Genomic DNA, 23,808 nt, shown 5'->3' with positions numbered 1-23,808 from the left:
TATAATGCAAATCTCACAGGATCTTCAGTAAAATCTCCATTTCCTCATTTTTCTTAATCCAGTGGGGAAGGGGATGAAGCACTGTTTTCCCATTCAAGGCTGGTCTAACACAGTTACACAGGAGACCGGGAGTGCCAGCCCAAATCCACACTGCACAGAGGATCTGCATTCCCCTTGTGTGAATGTTTGGACCTCAGGACAATGACGGAAGACAACCCTGCGCGCGTCCTGAAAGCATGAAACCCTCCTTAAAACAGGATTGAAGTGTTTCAGAATACAAAACTCAAAACGTCTCAAATCTGCTGTTCCAAATGATCTCCGAGAGGTAAACAATGACTTCCCTGAAGGTCTGTAATGAGGATTTCAAAATTAAATCGCCTCTTGAACATTTTTAAAACCCTTCAATAAACTTCAGTACATAATGATTCTTTCAGGACATAGGTAGGTCCAATACAGGTTTTTTTCTGAGCTAATGTAGAGAGAAATTACTTTGGCTGAAGAACTTGAAATATTTTCAAACATTTATCTTCTCGCTTCCAGGCTACTTTAAAAGCATATAAATCGGGTTGTCTTCAAGTTGAGTTCTTTGCAACGGTGTCTCACTGGAAATGGTACATTTGAGTCAAGCAGCCCAGGCTCCTGTGAAATGCATCCCCCTTCCAGAAGGTGGGAGATGGCCTGTCTGGTTACGATGTTCCTTTTGTGTGCACACTTTCCTCCTGGGAGTTAACTGGAGTTGGTCTCATCACACACCACTGACTGCATTCATGCATGAGCACAGAGCCATCTGTGTGTGTGGATCTTTGCTTCCTCTCCAAGCATGTTTTCTTTACAGAAGAATCAAAGTCTTGAATGTCACAGGCCACCTACACTTCATCTTCCTATTGTGAAACTTCAGGAGCTGGGTCACTACCCTTGATTATAGGCAGCCACCATGACAACGCCTGCTGGGAGCGCTGTGGCCATGTGGCCCTCCCTAGAGAAACTGCTTTCCTTATGCTCATAAAATAAAATTAAACTGAGCCAGGCAGTGGTGGTGCATGCTTTTAATCCCAGCACTCAGGAGGCAGAGCCAGGAGGATCTCTGTGAGTTCGAAGCCAGCCTGATCTACAGAGTGAGATCCAGGACAGGCACCAAAACTACACAGAGAAACCCTATCTCCAAAAAAAAATACATAAATAAATAAAATTAAACTGAAACAAAATTCCAGTCAACATTTCAAAACCTCATTATGGTTATGTATAAAGCATAGACAAAGAATCTGAGAGATGAAAATTCTCTACACATTTTCCACTGCACCACGACAATAAAACAACAAAACAAAGAAAAAAAACACACACAGTATTTTGGAAAACAACTAACCTGAATTATTTGTCTTAGAAAGTGATGTTAAGAAATCAAAAGAAATAGAGATTCTGAATGATATTTTCAATGGCACTCACCAATTACAATCGAAGACTCACAGTGGTAATAACCATGGCTTTGTTTTTTCTTCAGCATGGAGCAGAGGTCTATCCGGTCCAGTACTTCTTCTCCAAATCTGTGGTTGATAAACTGCTCATACAGTCCAGGCTCTATTTTTTTCACTCCCTTGAAATGACAAAACAAAACCACGTCAATCAACCATTTCACTGGGACAGTCAGTTCATAGTTCTACCAGTCTCTCAGAACCTGAGCTTACATTTTGGAGTCAGGACTGCCTCCTGGCACCTGAAAACAGAGGCCACAAAACTGCCGTCGAGTTGTGTTTAAAGTCTCCAGGCCTGGGATGGGCAGTACTTAAAGTCACCAGTTAAGAGTGCTGACTTGATGGGGTAGTACTCGGACCCTCACACGTCTTTACGCTTCAGGACTAAGGAAGCATGTGATGATTCAGTATCAAGGACAGAGTAACCATGTGCAACAACAGGTGTGCGCATGAACGATTTTTAAATGATGCATATCTTAGAATGTTGTAGTGAGTTCTGATAACACTAACTCATATTATTTAAGCCCTTATATAAAAGTCACCTGATGACAAGGTGATTTGAACTGGGACAGTGAGACCAGCGGCCCCTCTGAATTTTTCTCCATCTGCCTCTCCTTGTTCTCAATACAGCAGAGGCAGCTGGGTGCTGAAACTGTAGTGAGGTGCTCTTGGTACTACTGCAGTTACCCAGCAGGAAATAACGCCCCTCCCCTTCCCCAACACTACGCAGTGTCCTGACATCTCAGCCTAAGTCCCAAGACACTGTCTATGAGTTTCACTTTTTTTTTTTACTAATTTTTACTTTTTAACTAATAAAAGCTTCCCCTTGTGCTAATAAAAATTCATAGAAAATTTTAAATAAGGACAGGAAACCATGTGATTTTGTTCTGTTTCACTTTTTCTTATGCAAATGAAAATGACTTTTTACTTTTTACCTGAATTTGGTTTTCTCCCAGTACTTCTTGAAAGCTGGTTCCCTTATTTCAGTAAGTATGCCAAGTCAATAGTAATATACAGATTGGCAAAATTCTTTTGTCTCTATGTGCTCCACTGTATGAAGTATCATGTTATTTATTCAATAGGCCACTGCCCTTAATATCCAATGGTATAGTAAAACATGCGTGTGTTCTATGTTTATACCAGCCTCCTGCTCTTAACTGCTTCCCTCCCCCCCCCCCACCCCCACCCCCCCACCCCGACGCCATGCACACACTTATATCCTTCCTAACTCAGTTTGGTAATTCTATTCTACCTGTAAGGCTGGAAGCCTTGGGGATATCCTTGATGAAATCCAATACCCCTTCATAATAAAAGTCCTACAGAGATTAGGGATACAAGGAACATACCTCAAAATAATAGAGGTAATTTACAGCAAACCCACAGCCAACATCACTGTAAATGGAGAGAAACTCAAAGCACTTCTACTAATCAGAAATAAGACAAGGTTGTCCAGTCTCTCTATACCTACTCAATATAGTACTTCAAGCATTATCTAGAGCAATAAAACAACAGAAGGATATCAGTATCAAAGAGATATACATAGGAAGTCAAAGTATCTTTATTTGCAGATGATATTATAATATACATAAGTGACCCTAAAAATTCAACCAGGAAACTCCCTACAGATGATAAACATTTTCAGCAAAATAGCAGGATACAAAAGCAATACACAAAAGTCAGTAGCTCTTCTATATACAAATGACAAAGAGACTGAGAAAGAACTCAGGGAAACACTTTCACAATAGTATCAAAAATAATAAAATATTTTGGAGTTAACTCTAACCAAGAAAGTGAAAGGCTTGATTAAAAAAAAAAATCGAAGACAGTAAAGAAAGAAATCAAAGAAGATATCAGAAGATAGAAAGATCTTCACGGGCCAGTAGGATTGATACAGTAAAAATGGCTGTTCTACCAAAAGCAATCTACAGATTCAATGCAATCTCCTACAAAATTCCAGCACTATTCACAGAATTGAAAGTATAATTTTCAGTTACATACAGAAACACAAAACCCCAAGATAGCTAAAACAATCCTGAATAATAAAAGAACTGCTGGAGGTCTCACCATTCCCAATTTCAAGTTGTACTACAGAACTATAGTAATAAAAACATACTTTTTTCTAGAAGCATAAATATTTATTTGTAACAAAGGAGTTTGTGTACAGTGTTGCAAAACGTATTTTTTTATTACCTGGTATTGGCACAAAAAAGATACGTTGATCAGTGGAATTCAATTGAAGACCCAGAAATAAGTACACACACCCACGGACTCCTATAATTTTTATAGAGAAGCCAGAAGCACATATTGGGGGAAAAAAAGACATCATCTTCACTGGATGGCTGCATACAGAAGAATACAAATAGGTTCATACTGATCACCCTGCACAAAGTCCAACTTCAAATGGATCAAAGAACTCAACATAAGTTCAGATACATTGAACCCAATAGAAGAGAAAGTGGGGGAGCCGGGTGTGGTGGCGCACGCCTTTAATCCCAGCTCTCGGGAGGCAGAGCCAGGCGGATCTCTGTGAGTTCGAGGCAGCTGGGTACAAGTGAGTCCAGTAAAGCGCAAGTACGCAGAGAAACCCTGTCTCGAAAAACCAAAAAAAAAAAAAAAAGAGAAGAAAGTGGGGGACGTCTTGAACACACTGGTGTGCACAAGAGACAACTTTCTGACAGAACACCAGTAACACCAGCACTAAAAACAATGATTAATAAATGGAACCTCATAAAACTGAAAAACTTCTGTATGATAAAGGACACTGTCGTTTGGACATAGCAGCAGGCTATAGAGTGGGAAAAGACTGTTACCAACACCACATCTGGTAGAGGACGTGTGTGTGTGTGTGTGTGTGTGTGTGTGTGTGTGTGTGTGTGTGTGTGTGTGTGTAATATATAAAAAACTAGACATAAGAAAACAACCCATTTAAAAATTGGAGAACAGATCCAAACAGAGAATTTTATTTTATATTTTTATTTTTTGGTTTTTCTGAGACAGGATTTCTCTGTGTAGCCCCAGCTGTCCTGGAACTCACTTTGTAGACAAGGCTGACTTCAAACTCACAGAGATCTGCCTGCCTCTGCCTCCCCACCATTGTCCAGCTAAACAGAGAATTCTCAACAGAGGAATCTCAAATGGCTGAGAAACACTTAAAGAAATGTTCAACATCCTTAGTCACCAGGGAAATGCAAATCAAAACTACTTTGAGATTTCTTCTTACACCAGTCAGCTCCATAAAACAAATGACAGCTTATGCTGGTGAATGTGGGGTAAGGGGAACACTCCTTCATTGCTAGTGGGAGTGCAAATCTATATATATGTGATAGAAATCGTGTGATGTGCTTCTTCAAGAAGCTGGGCAGAGATCTACCTCAAGATCCAGCTAGATCACTCTTGGGCATATATACCCAAAGGACACTTCACCTACTACAAAGACACTTACTCAATCATGTTCATTGCTGCTCTATTCATAATAGCCAAAGTGGGAAACAGCCTAGATGCCCATCAATGGATGGATGGCTAAAGAAAATGTGATACATTTATACAACAGAATATTACTCAGCTGTTTTAAAAAATGAAATCTGCAGGTAAATGGATGAAACTAGACAAAAACATCACAAGCAAGGTAACCCAGATCATACAAAGTAACATCTGGTCAGAGGTCCAGGTCTATGGGAGACAAATACTGTATGCATTTGCTTATATGTGGATTTTAGCTAGTAAGTCTTCAATGAGCCAGCTACAATCCATATAACCAGATAGGTTAGGTATAGAGTAAGGACTGGGGGCGTGGGGGCGATCTCCCTAAGATAGAAAAATAGACTACATAGTTATGGATGGATGTGGGTGGGGGCAACTGGAATGGAAGGACCAAATGGGGTCGGAGGAGAGAGGTTGAGGGAGGAATATAGAAGGGACAGACAAAACTGAGAGCCATTCGGGGAGTCATATAGAAATCTAATGCAGTAGAAGCTCCTTAAAATATATACATGCATGAAAGCTCTCTAAATGAAATAGCCTAAGAACGGAGGAGATGGAACCCCAACTGGATATCTCTCATCACCAAATGAAGTTTCCAGTTCCGGAAATGGGTTACATCTAATTGAGTTGTTCGCCAAAGGAGCCCCACTGGGAACCCCCAAACCACCCAGAGTACTGCCAGAGCTATTGGCTGCTCTCCAAAAATGGACAGTGAGGCCCTATTGCTGAAGACAACGCTTATATAACTCATTGAACATGGAGAAGTCAGGCTGGTGCCTGCCTAGAGCTTTCAACCCTACTCACTAGTGTTCATGGTACTGGAAGGTACTCTGCACGCTACCAAAGGAAACCGGTAAACACCAACTCAGCTACAAACCCTTCAACAGACTATGGTGACCTGCCTACAAGGTGTGTTAGTGCAGCAGTGATGCAAAGCTCGTGGGAATAACCAGCGATACCTGATCGATTTAAGGCCCACCCCATGAGATGGAACCTATCCCCAACACTGTCTGGAGAGCCAAGGACATGAGACCAGACAGGCCAGGGACCTAGGGGAAAACCAAATACTACTGTTCTGCTGAAGGAACGTAGCAATGAAATGAATCGTAGTAACATTCTGCTAGACTCATAGACCAGTGCCTTCCTCAGCCATCCTCAGTGAAGCTTCCTCCTGCAGCAGATGGGAACAAATACAGAGACCCACAGCCAGATAATGTGCAGAGCGTGAGAGACCTGGACACTCAGTCCCAACTGGGATGTCTCCATCAATTCCCTCCCCTAGGGGCTCAGGGAACCTTGTAGAACAGTTAGTGGAAAGGCTGTAAGATCCAGAGGGGATACAGAACACCAAGGAAACAAAGTCTTCTAAACCCAACAGGACCAAAGCACATAGGAACTCAAAGGAACTGTGGCGGCAGACAGCATGTACAAGGTCTGCAGAAGTCTGCACCAGATGGGATCCCAGCGCTGAAAGAACTGGCCACAGGCCCCCAGAAGCCATATCCAACTGATACCCACTCACAAAGGAAAAATCAGTCTTCTACAAGAGAGTCTCACTGGGTCTACAAATCACTGTGAGGGGAAGGCCCCGTGCCCAGCAGTAGATGGCCAACACAAGAGTAACTCAGTGGCATCTCTGGAGGTTCTCTGTCTCATGTCTAATGTTGTGTCAGGGCTTTTTTAAAAAAACCTTTGCATATGTATTATGGCCTCTGGGTTTGTTTGCATGGGTTCCCGTGCGTATGAACTAGTGAGTCGTTATGCTATGTGTGTTTCTTGTGCTTTATCTTCTGCTCTTTTTCTTGTGTGTTTGTTTGGTCCTATTCTGGTTTGTTTTATTTTATCTTATTTTATTATTGTTCTTTAGATGCCTGTGTGTTTTCTAAAGAGAGACAGAAAGGGTGTGGATTCAGACGGAAGGGGTGGGGGTGGGAAAGGCTGGAGAGGATCTCAAAGGAGCTAAGGGAGGGGAAACCACAACCAGAACAAATTATATGAAAAAAAATCCATTTTCATTAAAAGGAAAAACAGGAGAAAAAAGAATATAGAAATATGGAAGATCCCAGAATACAACATCTGATTTTAATTTCAATGAGACAATTGGGAGTAGAAATTGTGTGAGTTTCACAATGTAGCAGCCCCATGGCTAAGATTTAAATGGTATTCCTTAGTTTTCGGTGGATTACGCCTGTTGAGGTGTAGTAGGTCCATTTGGTTTGTGATGTGATTCAACTCCAGCCTTTCTCTGCTTAGTTTTTTTCCAGTTGACCTATGTAGAGGTTAGAGTGGGGTACTGAAGTTACTCACTGTCACTGTGCTGCAGCTGATGTGTGGTTTTAGAACTAACAGTGGTTTTGTTTGTTTGTTTGCTTGCTTGCTTGCTTTTAAAATTGGGTGCCCCTATTTTTGAAAAAGTTCCAAGTAAATAAAAATTGTATTTATCTTCTAAATGTTTTTTTTTCTGTGTGTATGCATTTATGTGTGTATATGTTTGTGGGTGCCTGTGCATGCACGTGTGTGCATGTGTATGTGTGTGTGTGTGTGTGTGTGTGTGTGTGTGTGTGGGAGCGCATGTGCGCGTGCACACTCACAAAGGCAGAAGGGGCAGGGCAGCGATTCCTTTCTAGATGACAGCAGGCAATGACAGATTAGCACAAGGTCTTCAGTCCCAGGATGGCAATGTCAGCATTGAACAGCTGTTAAGGTCTCCTTTTCATTTTTATACAATGTCACTTTATTATTTTGATTACATTTATTTACTTCTTTGGAGGGGGCATGCCACGGTGTACATGCTACGGTGTCCTCTGGAGGCCAGAGGACAACTCTGAGGGAGCTGGAATCTAGGAATTCTGCTTCCCCTGTGTGGAATCTAGGAACTGAACTCAAGTTTTTGAAAGCACCTTTAGCCACAGAATCATATCACTGGCCCAAAAGGAATAAAGGAAACATAAAAGTGCCTGTAAACTAATTTCCTTGGCTAATTAATTTTAGCAATTGACAAGCACTAATTATTTTGCAAAAACTGTTCATAGCTGACTTCTGATGTGCATTCTAAGGTGTTGGGTTTTATTAGCAAGTAAAATGGAATTAACTCCATAACTCATAACTTATACAGAAAGTCAAAAAGGCACGATGTCTTGGGAGAGTTTGAAGCTCTATCTCTATCAAAATAAAAGTTTTAATAAAGATTCTAGAAAGAGATGAGAATATGCTTAATCTTATATATATTAGAACATTAGCATAATCTTGTTCTCTGGAGAATGTATTGGGTAGATTCTCTTTTCTAATAAACTTGGAATCCATCTCACCATCTAGCTCTAGCAAATGATGTTTTTTCTTTTACGATAAATGGACTGGTCTGTGTTATATAAGAAGACCCTATCTCAAAAACTAAAATAAGAAAAGGAAAGCCATCGTTCTGAGGAAATTGGTGACAATATCAATATCAGACATCACTTGGGATAAGGCTAAAAAGGGTCCAATTTTTGTACGGAACCTATAGGATTGCCAAAATAGTCTCAGAGGTATCACCATTCAAGGTTATAACTTCAAGTTAAAATGACTGGGTATGATGGGTATCGGGCTCAGGACCTCCAATTTACTCAACTTCCTTCCACTTGTCACAGGCCAACTCCACCCTCCCCAAGATGCTCTATTGTTTAAAGATAGAAGAAGGTATTAACATGTTAGGAAAGCTCAAAGAAAAGCCTCAAATTGTCAAGGAAAACAGCGCCTATCATAAAATCTAAGAGACTGGAGATTGCTTCAAATATAGAGAAACTCTATGAGAGGTGTCTCTAACAATGACATGCTAAGAATGCTGTAAATTTGGTGTTTTAAGTGTGCTAGATGATAGTCTAATACTTCATATAAAGGTTATTCTCCCTGGAAATTAACAGGGACAGTGTATGCTTTAGGGACTTCAGATATGCTCTGTATTAGTACCACATTGGTTATGCACAATAACACTGAAAGGAAAAAAATGGAAGTTACATATAGATGTCATGGGGTAGATATGATCAACATACAGTGTTTACATGTATGAAGTTGTCAAAAATAAAAAAATTCTATTAATAGTAAATGCAGCATATTATACTTGCAAGCAATTACCTGGTGGAAATAGATATCAACGTTTTCAAGGTCGTCTTAATTGTTAGAGGTGACTCAAGATTTGCTTCCCTTTTGCCGCCTTGCAGCCACAGTCAGATACGACCAGTGATGGTCAAAGCCATTTGCTGGCCTTTGGTGCAGTGTGCCGTGAAGCTGGGAGCCATTTCACTGGATTGTAACTTGGCACCCAAACAGCCAGCTCCTCAGTGATGCCAAGAAAGCCTGGCAAGTATATTTAGAATTCTCTGATGACTGAATCTGATGATAAATAATGGAGATTATTTACTCTGGAAGCACTCGCTACATCATTTACATCAACTCAATGATATGCATAATTTAAAAATGTGCCAAAGGGTGTTCAGACTTAGATTCCTGAGCATCTAGAGCTATCTTTAATGCTGTTCGAGATGTGGAATGTCAAAACTCACATGAGCTCACAATCTGTGACAGTTACTGTGTTCAGAACAATGAAACAGGAATTTTATTATGAAGGTTAAGAGGGTTTTTTGTAACAGATGGCAACTTCTTATTGTTATTTGTTATAATAATCACAATTTACATAATCAGTCTGCAAATAAAACAGAGGAGGGGTTTGTCCTACTGACAGTAAGCTTAACCTTCAGATCTCTGCCATGTTTTTCCAACAGTTTATTCCTGGATACAATTAGCTGTTAAAGAATACGCATGACAGTTAAAGAAATTCCTGTGACGATGACCAAAACAGAAGTTAAAATGTAAATTAAGAGCCAAACCAAAGTAGTGGTGGTGGTGGTGGTGGTGGTGGTGGTGGTGGTGGTGGTGGTGGTGCACACCTTTAATCCCAGCACTTGGGAGGCAGAGGCAGGCGGATCTCTGTGAGTTCAAGGATAGCATCATCTACAGAGTGAGTTCCAGGATAGCCAGGGCTACACAGAGAAACCCTGTCTCAAAAAAAAAAAAAGAGCCAAACGAAACTGGTCTAACCTGTCAGGCACCAGTTGATTAAAAAGCAACCATAACATCTGTACTTCTCAGGAGTGGGAGAAGGCTGGATTGTTAAAAATTTTTATTTTTAGTGATCACTCTCCCTAATGAAAATCAACCTATTGGTACTCAAAATTATAAAGACATTGAAATTGGCGTAGGGATATGAAGAAAACCTCAGTTTAAATTTCCCCACCCCATCCCTCTTACTACAGCTATAATTTCTGATGTTCACACACTTGGTTGCATCTGCACCTTGAGAGGAAACACTTAATGGCCCCTGGTGCCTCCTCAGCTTCTCTCAGTCAGAACAACTGAGCAAGCTCAGGTTCACCCTCAATTGTGACTGCCATGGGATGACATGTGTCTTCCCGGCCCCGGTTACTGACTGAGGAACAGTGAGGGGATTCTGGACCCAGCAAGCAACCTCCTGGGCAAGAAGGGCCTTGCTGTCTTCTCTTCCTGTCGTTCGGGGCCAGGCAATGTGGCCAGTCCTCCACTGAACATACCCATTTCCTGCTGGGCCAAGGCCCTGATATCCCACCTACTAGCATCTATCAATAAATTTACAGATGGAAACATAAGGAGTGATAAAAACAGACAAAATGCAGATCAATCTGCAAACAGTGGTGCCTCCTATCACCTAGCGGTAGTAGAAAATAGTATTGTCTATGAACTCAAAAAGCAGCCTTTGACATGAGTCAGGGAGAACACCGCTCAACCCCCTCCCCTCCCCCTCCCCCATCAACACCTGAGGCAGATGGGAGAGCTGTCCCTATGAACCATCTGTCATGTGGCAGCCTGAGCCGGGGAGAGATTCTCCCCTCATCAACACCTGAGAGTGCTGTCCCCATTATATTCATCTGTCATGTGGTGGCATGAGTTGGGGAGAACCCCCCACACACACACTGGAGAGCTGGCCCTGAGGTCCTAAGAACAGGAGAGCTGTCCCTGCCCCTCATAAGCTGCAGCACTCGGGAGAGTGGCCCCTACACCTTGCCTGGGCAACACAGTAGAGTTGGCTCTGAAGGTGTAGGTGTGGGAGAACCGACAGATTGAGGACATGAAAAGGGAGGAACTGGTCCCGCCCCTTGCTGATCCCTAGAAGGGATGAACTAGCCAGGGCAATGCTGGAGAGCTCCCCCTGATGGTGAAAACAGGGGAGAGCTGGTGGGCTGACCAACCCTGCCACTACCCAGGACCAGAACCAGGGTTAAGTGTTGGCCCACCCCAACATCCACCCCATCTGTGATCTGCTGGAGCACGGGTGTATGTGGTGGGGGGGCAGTCCCTGTGGACCCAGGGCTGCAGGATCTCCCCAACACAGAGCAACAACAGGACGTCCAGGGGGAGTCCCAGTGAGGGCCCAGTGTTGATAGTGTAGCAGAGACCAGGGGCCTGGAACCAGACCAATGATTCATTGCAATGAACGCCTGCCTGTAAAAATGTGTGGATAAAGGGACTTAATGCATGCTTCACTGTGTCACACTGCAGCTCCCATGATGAGTTTTTTTCCCCTTTCTTCCCTTTTTTCCCCCTTTTTATCTTAAATTTTATTTTGTTGTGGGGGCGGGGTTGCAGGGGCAAAGGACAAATGCAGGGAGACAGGAGACAGGTGAGATAGGGATGTATGATGTGTGTGAATGACACAAAAAATACATAAAAAAAGAAAATTTTTAAAATACATAATAAACAAAAAAAAAAAAAAGTAGTCTTTGAGATGAGAACAATTATTATCCCCAGATAAGGAAGCTACGTCACAGAGAACTAGTCGCTTAGGAGGGACACACAGGGCTGGCGGTCAGGACAAATGAAGAACACAGACCAACTAAAAAGAACAGAGTGAAGCTGAAGCTGTGTGCTATGTACTCAAGACATTAAAATTCTAAGAATGTGAATCATTCTTGAGACATGATTGTATGCAATCAAGCCAAAGTCAAAATTAGTTTGGGAACCTCTAGCATTCAAAAACGGCTGCCTTTAATACGCTATGTTGATATTAATAGATGAAATGATAACTATATACACGCAGTAAATGATTCTCATTCTCTATGAATAGAAAAGAGAGACTGAAAGAACTTTTAGGGGCTGGAGAGATGGAGCGGCAGTTAAGAGCACTTACTCCTCCTTCCAGAGGACCTGAGTTCAGTTCCCAGCACCCATGTTGATGGCTCACAACCTCTTGTAACTACCATGCCAAGGGATTTGGCCCCCTCTTCTGGCCACTGTGGGTAGCCACATACATGTGCATTCATCCACATGGATGGGGACACACACACACACTCATGCACACACAAATAAAAATAATAAAAATAAATATTTTTAAAAGAACTCAGATGTTGCTTAAACATAGAAAAGGTATGCAAATGATCCAGTCCATTAAAAGAACCTTTCTTGCTGTAAATATCCAAATAAGTAAAATGCCAGCAGAGATTACCAGAGTTCTGAGCAGTGGTTTCTTAAATACATAATAGTTCTCAATTACTTATTTTATTTTAAGGTAGAATATTTACATAGTTCAGTGTGGGATTTTTCAAGTATGCCTCCTCCACAATACATCCATTTATTAACTTCCTTCCCGCTCTCCTGCTTGTTAGATCTCGACTTTTTCAGGAAAGAAACACAGACCCTCCTTACCTATATTTTATACAATATTGCACATTCAGTTAGCAATGGCAGAAACAGCTGCTAGAGGTACAGGATTTCGATCCACTCTAGACACCTCCTCTCACTGTCCTAACACCCTGAGAGGAACCCAGGGCTCCTTGGCAGCATCAAGTGGCAAGGAAAACAGTCACTGAGGGAAAGTTATACAAACAAATCCTAATGGGACAAGCCACTACGAAATCCCCAGGAGAAAAGCACCGTGGTTCATGGTCCCAGCATTTCCTTCCAGGAACTGTTGGCATCGAGCAGAAGAAAGGTGCTTGGCTCTAGCTCACATTTATACTGACTGAGGCTCTTTTAGACCTGGCTGTGTTAATCGAAGGGTTCACTGGGGCACAAATCCTCACCATGGCAGGCACGATACAATCTGTGATGAAACATTGAGGAACCCGCATCTACTACACACTCTGTTCTCATGCGTGCTCATGCTTCATCCACACAGCCAACCTCCGTTTCCCCTTCAGAAAGCTTCTTAAGTCTGTCAAGAGAGCCCATATGCTATCGGGCCAGACAACTGATGATTATGTGATGATTATGATTATATCACAGAGTTTTGTAAACGAAGACACAAAGCAGAGGTCCTGTAACGTAGGCATCAAGAGTGACTGCCGGAGAAGAGCTGGAATCTCCACTCTCCAGGATCAACACACAGCTGTGTTCTTGGGTCAGTGTTGCCCTGTGGTCACTTGAGTGGAAACACCACACACAGCCTCTTCCCTGCCCCCTGTCCATCTTCCTAAGGCTTTGTTCTTTGGTATGTGCTCTCCAGAACGGATCGACTTAACTATTCATTTCTAAAGGTAATAATCCCTACACCAAAAGTTCTCAGCATGATCTGGAGACTCACAGTCCAACCTAATGTTTCCCTCTTCCAGCACAACAGCATTCCCTGCCAGTCAGTGCTTTCCAACATTTCCAACGTTAATTCACTGGTTTAATTTTTAAAAATGTCCAGGACCTAAACAGGTGAGTGGTCTACAGAAGACTATTTAGAAATAGGCCATGCCAAAAAAAACACATCACCTTTACCTGGTACTGTGACAATGGCCTACATATTGCAACGTAGCTACATGGTGACAAAATGCATCCTGCATTTATAGGTCAGAAGTTCAGAGCACAGAACCAGCCATCCAAACTAGATTCCCTACAGACATAAGCCTGTATCACAGACACAGTCCGAACAAGAGGTGAACATCCAGAGTGTTCCCAGAAAGTAGTGCACATTGACAAAGAATTTAAATGCATCTCCAGACATTACCCTCGATACCGTGTAAGTAAACAAGAAAGACCAGAAATATTTTGCAACACATCCTGTTCCCGTGTGCTCAGTGCTCTCTCTGCTCTTCCCTTCCTCAGTTTCCCAGACTCACACCCGTCACCATTCTTCCCCTTCCTCTCCTCCATTACTGCCTTCATCAACATCCCTCTCAAAAGAACATGTTACTTCAGCCAACACATCTTGTCCTAACTGGGCAGGAGAACTCTCTCTGTGTGCTTCCATCCGGGTCTCACGGAGGAAGGACTCCAACAGCCCAGCTCTCCAAGATCTGGAGGACAGAACCGGTGGCATGCAGATGTACACTGCCTGTCCTAAGAGCCAGAAGCAAAAGCACTTGATGCATTGGGGCTTTCTTATTCTATTTGGTTGAAAATATTCCATATCATATTATATAAAATGGAGAAAACAGGAGTTAAATATGGAACGGCCATGAAACATATGACCTAGGAGTTGGGTGAAGTCCTGAAAGCAACTTAAAAATGAGTGTTTCTCTCTAGGTCAAACAAGGAATGTCTCCAGAGACTTCCCTTTTGACATGACACAGACTGCTATGGAAGATAAGCTTATTTTCAGCGTGCCTTTGTAGCCTTCCTTTTGTCCACATTCTAAATTTAAACATTTAATTGTTAACTGTCCCCTTCTCTACTCCAGATATAATTACGCAGATTACAAATGTGTTCTACGGGTACTAAGTGTCATTGTGTATCTTTAGAAATCAGATTACATATTGCTTTTTAAAAAGCGCAGTTTAAAAAAAAAAGTTATGAGGACCCATCAATAATTTCCACATTCACTTTTCTTTTAAAGATTGTAAAACTGAAGACTCGTTCCATTTTTATAGTACTCCTACAGGGTACTATAAAATGTACTTAGTAGGAAAAGAAAAACTTAAGTAGGAGGAATTCATATCAAAGGATGTTAGAGTTGAAGAAATTACATAAACTGTCTATACCGAGTATGTGACATCATGTGAGTGTATGAGCATGGCCCCACAGAAAACGAGACTAGTCATGCTTGGCCGACCCGGCCTATGTCCCTTAGCCTCACTTTGGACATGTCAGGCACCTGCCAGGAAGCTCATGTGTGGTGAAGGTATCAAGGATTTCCCCATCCATGCTGATTCTTTCCAGGTGACTGCTTCCCAGCCCTGACTTAATTTAGTTTACCGTTTCCTGACTGTCAGAGGGAGTTAGGAACCCAGAGGTGTGAGGTGTGTGTAAATCAAGAGGACCGAAGGGTTTTAAACAGGGGGGACTGAAAGCTAAAAGTGTGAGACACTAGGGGGCGTCAAAAGAACCACCTCAGCTGCTACTACAGTCAAGAGAAAATCTCTGCTCTAAATGAAGATATGCAACCAATTATCCCAATCAAATTCAGCTGGGAGGAGAGAGGACAATTCGTTTATGCTCTGGCCATCAGCCTGAGGACAGTGTGAAATGAAGTCATGGTAGAGCCTTCAAGACGGTGCCATAGACTTCACCAACAGTTAAAGATGCCGTCGCCAGGTTGGTTTGAAGAACAAAGCTAGGCCTCCTGTAGCTGAGTGGTTATCTATCTAGTGCCTGGTTACAGCGGTGCCAGGCCAGGCTTTCTAATATGGGCGCTGGACCCAGCTCGGGTTCTCATGTGTGCACAAGCGCATTACTCATGGAGCCATCTCCCCAGGACCTACTGTTCTGTTTTACAAGTATTCTTTTCAGAAGAACAAGGTTCCAATGACCCATGACAATAAATTGGCCCATATACTTAGGAGTGGGAATATAATTCCAATGTAAACTAATTCTGCTTCAGTGTTTCAACCTTCATGTCTGTTCATATCGAGGGGGCTCTCAAGAAAAACACAGCCTTTCTTTCATTGTGTGGATAACTACAATTAACAGCAGCTGGTTGGCCGATGAGCCTGCCAATTACTCCAGTGATAAACTGACGACCAGGCCGATAACTTCAGCTGCTTTGCTTACCTATGACTTCTGTTAGTTTTCTGGCCACAGATACTCTTTTGTCCCCACCTATCATTAACCCACTGTGGAGGCATGCCAGTTCCCTACAAGATTATAACATTCCCTTTGACTTTTACCCTTGACTAGGACAATGAAATTAACTACCAGATGATGCACATTCCAAAATCCTTGAAAGTGGCTTTTTATGAAAAAAAAAAAGTTTCCTGTCACACACGGTAAAATTTGAGGCAGAACATTTATATTTAATAAAGTTAAAGCAAACATAGGCAATTCTAATTAGCTCGAATACTTTGTTATTGTACCTTTTTAATGTAAGTTCTAAAACTCCATTTTAGAAATTAAATTAAATGTTCAGAAACACCGTGTTTTTAATTTCAGTTAAACCTAACCTACCATCACTCTTTCCACTCTTTCCACAGGTCACCTGTCTTAAATTTATACCTTAAAATTATAAATTTAGGGGCTAGAGCAATGGCTCAGAGGTTAAGCACATTGACTGCTCTCCAGAGGTCCTGAGTTCAATTCCCAGCAACCACATAGTGGCTCACAACCACCTATAATGAGGTCTGATGCCCTCTTCTGGTATTCATGCAAACATACAGACAGAATACTGTATACATAATAATCTTTTAAAAAAATGTACCCCATGTGGCAGCACTCCTGGGGTGCTTGGGTTTGGCACATTCCTCCATTCTGTAACACACATGACAGAGACAGAGAATCCCTGCAATGCAGCACTAGCCATACGCAGAGAACCCTGAGGTGCAATAGACTGGTAACACACAGTTGGAAAGATGACTCCAGAGAGACACCAGGGAAGGCACGGGAGCTCCAGGCACAGGAAGTTCAAAGCACATTTAGACCTTTGTCCAAAAGCATCATGGACATGATCAGCAACCTGGCCTCAGGGGGATGCTGTGAGGGATGCTGTTAGTGAACATGCACTGGAGATGTCAGAGAAAGCTAGGCCAGCTGATTACCCGCACACACGAACCCTGCTCACTGCCTTTACTTTCTCTTGCAGGGCCAGACCAGCAAGTTTCTCTGGCATTTATCACTATGGGCACAAGGTAAGGCCCTCTGCTATTCTATGATGTTTGAGTTCAGAGATTTCCAGAAAAGCTCAGCCTATTCTGGGTCCAAGCTCAGACTATCAGGGAAAATTTAAAAGTAAGCACTGGCAAAGAGTCGCTGTCTCACAGCAAAATCTGGAAAAACAATACTTTGTGACCCTGATTTCTTCCCTAATGCTGTCCATGCCCTTTGTGGTGGTCAACCCACTCTTTGTGGCATGAAGTCTCCCTTCAGGTCTCCATGGAAGCTATGCTGGACTCCAGAATTCACGGCAACTAAATTCTCCTAAAATTCAGCTCTATACCAACTTCCATACACAGTTACATCATTTCTGCTCTTGAATGTTTTTCCCCCAGTTGGGTTAGGCTCTCCTGTGGCTCAGTGGCCAGTTAGTCTAGCCTAATTGGTAAGTTCCAGACCAAAGAGAGACTCCGTCTCAAAGGAGGCAGACGACATTTCTAAGGATAACACCCAAGCCTGTACTCTGACCTCCATATGCATGTACACAAATGTGCATGCACCCCCATCTACACAAACATACACGCACACAAGCTAGAGAGGTCTGAGGGAGAATGGCCCTATTGGGCTCATATATTTAAATGCTTGGTTCCGAGTTGGTGAAACTATTTGGGAAAGAGTAGGAGGTGTGGCCTTGCTGGAAGAGGTATGTCACTGATGGGAGGGGGTGTTGAGGTTTCAAAAGCTGGCACCATCCCCAGTCACCTCTTCTCTCTGCCTGGTGCTTGTAGATCAAGATGGAAGCTCTCAGCTACTACCTCAGCACCATGCTTCACCATGCTTCACCACGCTTGCTGCCATGTTAGCCCTGTGACAGTCATGGGCTCTAACTCTTTGGAACAGTGTGCCAAATTAAATAGTTAAAAAAAAAAACTTTATAAGTTGCCTTGGTTAATAGAAAAGTAAATAAAATACATGCACACATATACATGCATACTTCTTAAATTCTTACACCATATCCTACCAAACACTAAAGCTATAAAATGATCAGTGAAAACAGGACTTAATGGTTAAACACATTTGAGGAGAGAAAAAAATGACTATACAATTGCTCAAAATATTCCCTGCAAGGTGAGCCGTCCATCTCTGAACTCACAAAAGATCAGAAGATTTACTGGACTGGACCTGACTGGACTGAGTCGACCAGGTTGATCGCAGTCCTTGGGGGAGGCTTTGCCCTGGAGGAGGTGGGAATGGGGGGTGGGCTGGGGGAAGGGGAGGGGGTGGGAGGGGGAGAACAGAGGAACCCGTGGCTGATATGTAGAACTGAATGGTATTGTAAAATGAAATAAAAGGAGAAAAAAAAAAAAAGATTTGCTTGGGACAATGAAACATGACCAGGAATGATGTTTGCACTTAGAAGTCTTGAGAATTGGCATGTGGTTCCACTCTCTTCTTTCTGCAGAAGACAACAAAGTCCCAGCTAAAGGGAGTTAGTTCAGCCAAGGTGCTAGGAAAGATGATGTGGACCAGAGTCTCCTTAACCCATGACTGTGCTAACGAACCTGTTGTAAACATGTGACATTCAATGATGGCTGAATGCCAAGCTCCTAAGAGTCAGATTAACTTCATGTAACACACCATTGTTGACATCTGCTCTATCACATAATTCTTGAAACCTGGAAGACATCCTGAGGGAAATTTTTCAGAAAAATACTAAAGGAAACACTTGCTTTGAATCTCCAGTCCACTCTGAAGATTTAATATTAGGTTAATTGTGTGATTTCTCTCTAAGCCAATCAGGACCAAACAAGGAGTCACTCATAATCCTGGCATTAATTAGTCGATTCTTAGAAACTTTCCTTAGAATAAGTTAGCTTTCCCTCTACCATTCCCTACGTTTCCATGGTGATCAGGCCATGCCCTGCTTAAAGTTATTCCACATTGTGTGAAACACTGGTTTTCAAGCTACATCATGCCCAGGGTAACTCCATTTTACAAGCAGCTATCCAGTAACACCCAGGAGGCACTTGCTGACAAACAGGAGTCCTAAAAGGAAAAAGTCATCATCTATAGCTCAGTAGACTGAGACCATATGAGCACATGGACATATTAAAACCATATCAGAAAAACAGGCCAGGAATTTACGAAACATCAGACCCTCACCTTGCCTCCTGGAAAAGATCTAAGGAAGAGATATAATGTGGCCACCTGAGGGTGTGTCAAGGGACCGACTGGCAAAGAACGTCTAACTGTCCTCTGGCTACAACTCGGCTCAACCTCACTGCTGACATTGTTGCTCATCCCACCCATTCTCCCATCCAGACCAGCCCTGCCCTTCACCTCTGCAGCCTTCCCAGTCCTACATCTCACCTTTGCCGTTCATCTCCACCCTGACACCCAGTTCAAGCATGGCTCTACACCCTGGCTGAGTTTCCAACAACAATCCAGTTGGGCTCGTCAACCTAATCACTAAGGTGACCCTCTGCCTCCGTTTCAGCTCCCTGCCTCTGCCCTGTCAGGCCTCTCCTGGGACTCTGCTGATATGTCCTCTGTAACTCTTTTGGATCTACTCCTATAACTCCTACATACATACATACAGATACACTGTTGGGGGGTTTTCTGTCCCTCCTGCCAGCTCCCAAATCATGATACAGAGGCCTATTATTAATTATGAAAGCTTGGCCGGCTAACTTAGGCTTTTTACTAACCAGCTCTTACCATTTAAATTACCCCATTTCTATTAATGTACTTCCTGCCTCGTGGTTTTATTACCTTTACTCTGTACTACCCATGTTGCTTTTCTGCTTTCTCCATCTCTGGCTGGCAACTCTCTGCATCTCTGCCCTTCTTCTTCTCAGTGTCCTCTCTGCCCTGAAAATCCTGCCTAGCTAGTGGCCATCAGGCTTTTTATTGGACCAATCAAAGTGACAAATCTTCCCAGTGTACAAAAAGATTATTCCACAACAATACACAGCTATAATTTGAAATGTGTGCCTTAAGTATTAATATCGGTAATTAAGATTGGATTAAAACCCATTTTCCAACAGCAGGCTGACAAGGAAATCAAGATCCTGTGACAAACTGCAGCCAATGATACCTGCAAAGCCTGTGAATTTACTGTAATTTAGTGAATTATGACACTGCAGAAAGACACAAGTTCTTCTGGCTGATCCTGGCATAGCAAATTCTCAACAGTTTCACGACTCTTAAAGATATTCAAAGGACAGAGTATCAAATTCCCCCCAGGTACCTGCCCCATGGAGATTTCTTCCCAGAGTCCAAAAGAGATGCTACAAGTGGCTGGGATCTAATCAGAGGGATATCGAATGAATGTATCTACGTACACTGAGCTCTTTCAGTCCATTCACTTTATTCTTCTAGGTCCATTCTACCTACACAGCTTCTTTTCTGCTCTCACACTTAGCTCCTCTCCTGTCCGAGTCTCTGTATCTTTTTCTGCTGTTCTCGCTTGGTTCTACCTTAGTTCTACCTTGAGTCTCTGAGGTTTCCAGCTTTTATACACTTATCATCAGCAATTCTCTGGCTAAAGCAAGGTCACAAGGCTTGAATTATTTCAGGGTCATAAAAGCAGAGAAGAGTTTACACCAGGCAGTGACTGTCAGGCTTTCTTTGTGACCCAAGAAGGGGGTGACTTGTAGAAGCCTCAGTGAACTCTTATAGGAAAGGGTCAAAATGAGAGGGAGAGAGACCTTGAATCAATAAGGGAAATCTAAGAAGGGAAAAGGGGATCTGTGTGTAGATAATAAGCTAATTAACAAACTAAGGTGAAAGTAAAAGGAGTTATGGATTTAAGGTTAGTGAGGTTAGCTTCTCTTATCTGTCGGTGAAGTGAGCTCAGGGTACGCTAGTGCCCATCTATCTGCAGTCTGTCCTTGGATGTTTGAAAAGTGTCTCAGCTGAAATACTTTTGTCTGGAGATGGCACTGGCCAGATGTTGGCTAGTGAAGATAATTACAGAAAAGCAGACTCTTGAGTCTATGCTGGAGTAAAAGGAACAAAGGCCTGATTGTGGGGAAAGGGTCTTTGTTTGCATGACTGTTTGCACACATAGTCAAAGGGATGTCATCCATATGCCCCAAACTTATAGGGGAGAGTGCACTCAATAAATGATCAGTCACACTGTTAGATGTTCTTGAGAAACGAATCAAATGGGAAAGCTACAACAGCACACAAGAAATTCACTGCAGGAAATGGCTAATACATTCAACACCCCTTGAGTTTTGGCTTCCCTCAGGCAGAGGCCTTGGCTATGCCAGGTTCTAGCCTTGTCAGTACCAGCTGAATTCCTACTTCATTTTTCTGCGTCTCACAGCAACAGAAGGATGCAAAGTTTGCATTCTGGTAGGTTTACCTTTTCAGATACCATTTCCAATCATTAGACATCCATATGGAAAAAGACAACACATCAGCCCAATGTCTAAGATTGCATTAGAAACACAAGTGAAGCAAGAGAACACAGCAGTACCCTCAGCATAGTTGGTGACATTGATGAATAGCACAGGAGCATTTCAGAAGAAATTATGACTCTATATGACACTAGACCTCATTGTATGTTTAGAGTTAAAAGGTCATCAAGATTTGTTTCTAGGCCAGGCAGTGGTGGTGCACGCCTTTAATCCCAGCACTTGGGAGGCAGAGGCAGTCAGATCTCTGTGAGTTCAAGGCCAGCCTGGTCTACAGAGTGAGATCCAGAACAGCCAGGGCTGTTACACAGAGAAACCCTGTCTCGAAACTCCCCCCCCCAAAAAAAAGATTTGTTTTTAATGTACTCAATGATGTAAAAAAATGGCTCAAAAACAACTAAGAACATTACATAATTAAGCCATTAGCACTGGCTTCAAGGATTCAGAGTCTCGAGGAGTTTGTGCTGGAATGGATGCTTGCAGTAAAGCTTAACAAAGTTAATCTGATCCTAGAATCTCAGGAGTGGGCTATTCCATCTTGGTTCATGGACAGTTTATGTCTGGTCTTTCAGGAATTGGGTGGAGCTGTGGTTGGACTGTACCTAGGTTTTCTGATGGAGAACTTCGTCCTCTGCTATAGATCTGTGACAGCTTGCACATCCTGTCCCACATATCAGAAAATCTACCCTTATCCATGAGTCCCCCAACTGTGGCTGCAGGGGCTTCCTCCCTTTCTGAAGGTAATGCCTCTAGGCAGCATCTCCTTCTTGGCCCCTGCCACACTCTTTGTGCCTTCTCCCCCTGCAATGAGAAGTCATAGTGGCCCTCATCTTCTACCAACAGGATTGCTTCCCTACCCAAAGGAGACTTCTCATGCAGGTCCTGCTGGTCCTCGTTACTTCTGATCAGACTTGCACATAATTTGGTATCTATAATAGTTCTCCATCTCTTAGTTTCACCAAAAATGCAGTGTATACAGTGGCCATGGCAGCACACGCCTGTAACTCCAGCACTGGGGAGGCAGAGACAGGAGGTTCCTTGCAAGTTTGAAGCCGGCATGGTCTGCACAGTGAGCTCCCAGCCAGCCAGGAATATCAATGAGATCCTGTGTCAAAACCACAAAGGATGGTGTGTGTGCTCCTTCCCCATGGTCCCCATTGCTGTGTGTGTTGTCAGAAAGTTTCGAAATCACCACCACCTTCCTAGAAGAACTTGAAGATGTTTCCCCTGTCTCTCTCCTTCTATACATACAAGAAAGCCAACTAGAGGTTCAAAGCAAAACAACAACAACACTCTCTATAAAATGAAATCAGACTATTTGTCAAAATGCTTACCAAGTAGATATTTCAGAACAGGAGCAAAGAGTCATTTACCCATGTTTGCCCTATGACTAAACACAGAAGAGACTATGTGATTTTTTTCTGGGCCATATGACAGGGATAAAACAAGATAATTTGTGGTTCCTTCAAATTTCTTAACAGAGATTTCCCCTCAAAGAGTAGTAGCTTTGGTGTCTTATTTATAAATGATTATAGACAGCCACCACTGGGGGTGGGGGGACTGAAGCTTGGTTGGTAGAGTGCTTTCCTAGTATACACCAGGTCCTAGATTCTAATCTGACACCATAATTGGGTGGCATAGACCTAGAGTCCTAACACTCAGAGCCAGAAGCAAAATGCTCAAAGTTCAAGACCATCCTCAGCTCTGTGAGAGGCCAAGCTGGCTGCACAACCCTGTCACAAACATATATACTGCACACACACACACACACACACACACACACACACACAAATCACACCAGGCAAGGTATCAAAATCCTGAGAAAATGTGCAGTTAGCTAGACCGATAATAAGAAGATACAGAAATATAATTCTGCAAAGAGAGATAGATAATACAGGAGGCAGTAATGGCAGAGGGAGAAGGGAGACGATATCAGTGGGTTGCAGGGAGGGAAGCCTGTAGGGGAAGTGTCTGCTGCAGCCAGTGTGGTATAAAGCATTCTTATTACAATCCTGGTTCAGTATCGTGAATCACCAAGGACTCCAGGGACTGGGCCCTCTCCACCCTGGCAGCTTCCAAACAGCATTTCCATTCTCATTTGTCTACCCTCTTCTGTGTTCCACTGACCCGGTCACTATGGCTGTCCTACTATGGCTGTCCTACGTCTTCATCGCAGCTGGCTGCCTCCCCATCTTCACCCCATGCGCCTCACCCCTTGCTGTGAACACAGCAACTCTGAGCAACCACTAGAAGGCCGTTTCTCTCATTTCTTATTCTAATGTCAGACACCCTCTGATTCTGTGAAAAGCTGCTGCCAGAAGGTGCTGTAACAGGAGTTTGGAGGGCAAAGCCCCTCTTGGCTGCTAATTAAATAACAAATAAGACTGAAGACCCGAGAGCCTTCTTCAATATGGTCACAT

General features: G+C 42.9%; 1 protein-coding gene across 5 annotated transcripts in view; it reads right to left on the bottom strand.

Annotated features, from left to right (window-relative positions):
• The window catches only part of Akap7 (A-kinase anchoring protein 7), a 139,434-nt gene that overhangs the window by 50,732 nt on the left and 64,894 nt on the right, over nt 1–23,808 (bottom strand). For all 5 annotated transcript variants that reach the window (XM_037200444.1, XM_037200445.1, XM_037200446.1 and 2 more), the window contains exon 7: nt 1,444–1,591. In XM_037200444.1, the coding sequence (XP_037056339.1) occupies nt 1,444–1,591 (148 nt within the window). The remainder of the gene's footprint in view (nt 1–1,443; nt 1,592–23,808) is intronic.

This window comes from Peromyscus leucopus, chromosome 8a (assembly GCF_004664715.2).
Source record: "Peromyscus leucopus breed LL Stock chromosome 8a, UCI_PerLeu_2.1, whole genome shotgun sequence".
Taxonomy (NCBI): domain Eukaryota; kingdom Metazoa; phylum Chordata; class Mammalia; order Rodentia; family Cricetidae; genus Peromyscus; species Peromyscus leucopus.
This window is presented reverse-complemented; position numbering and strand designations above follow the sequence as displayed.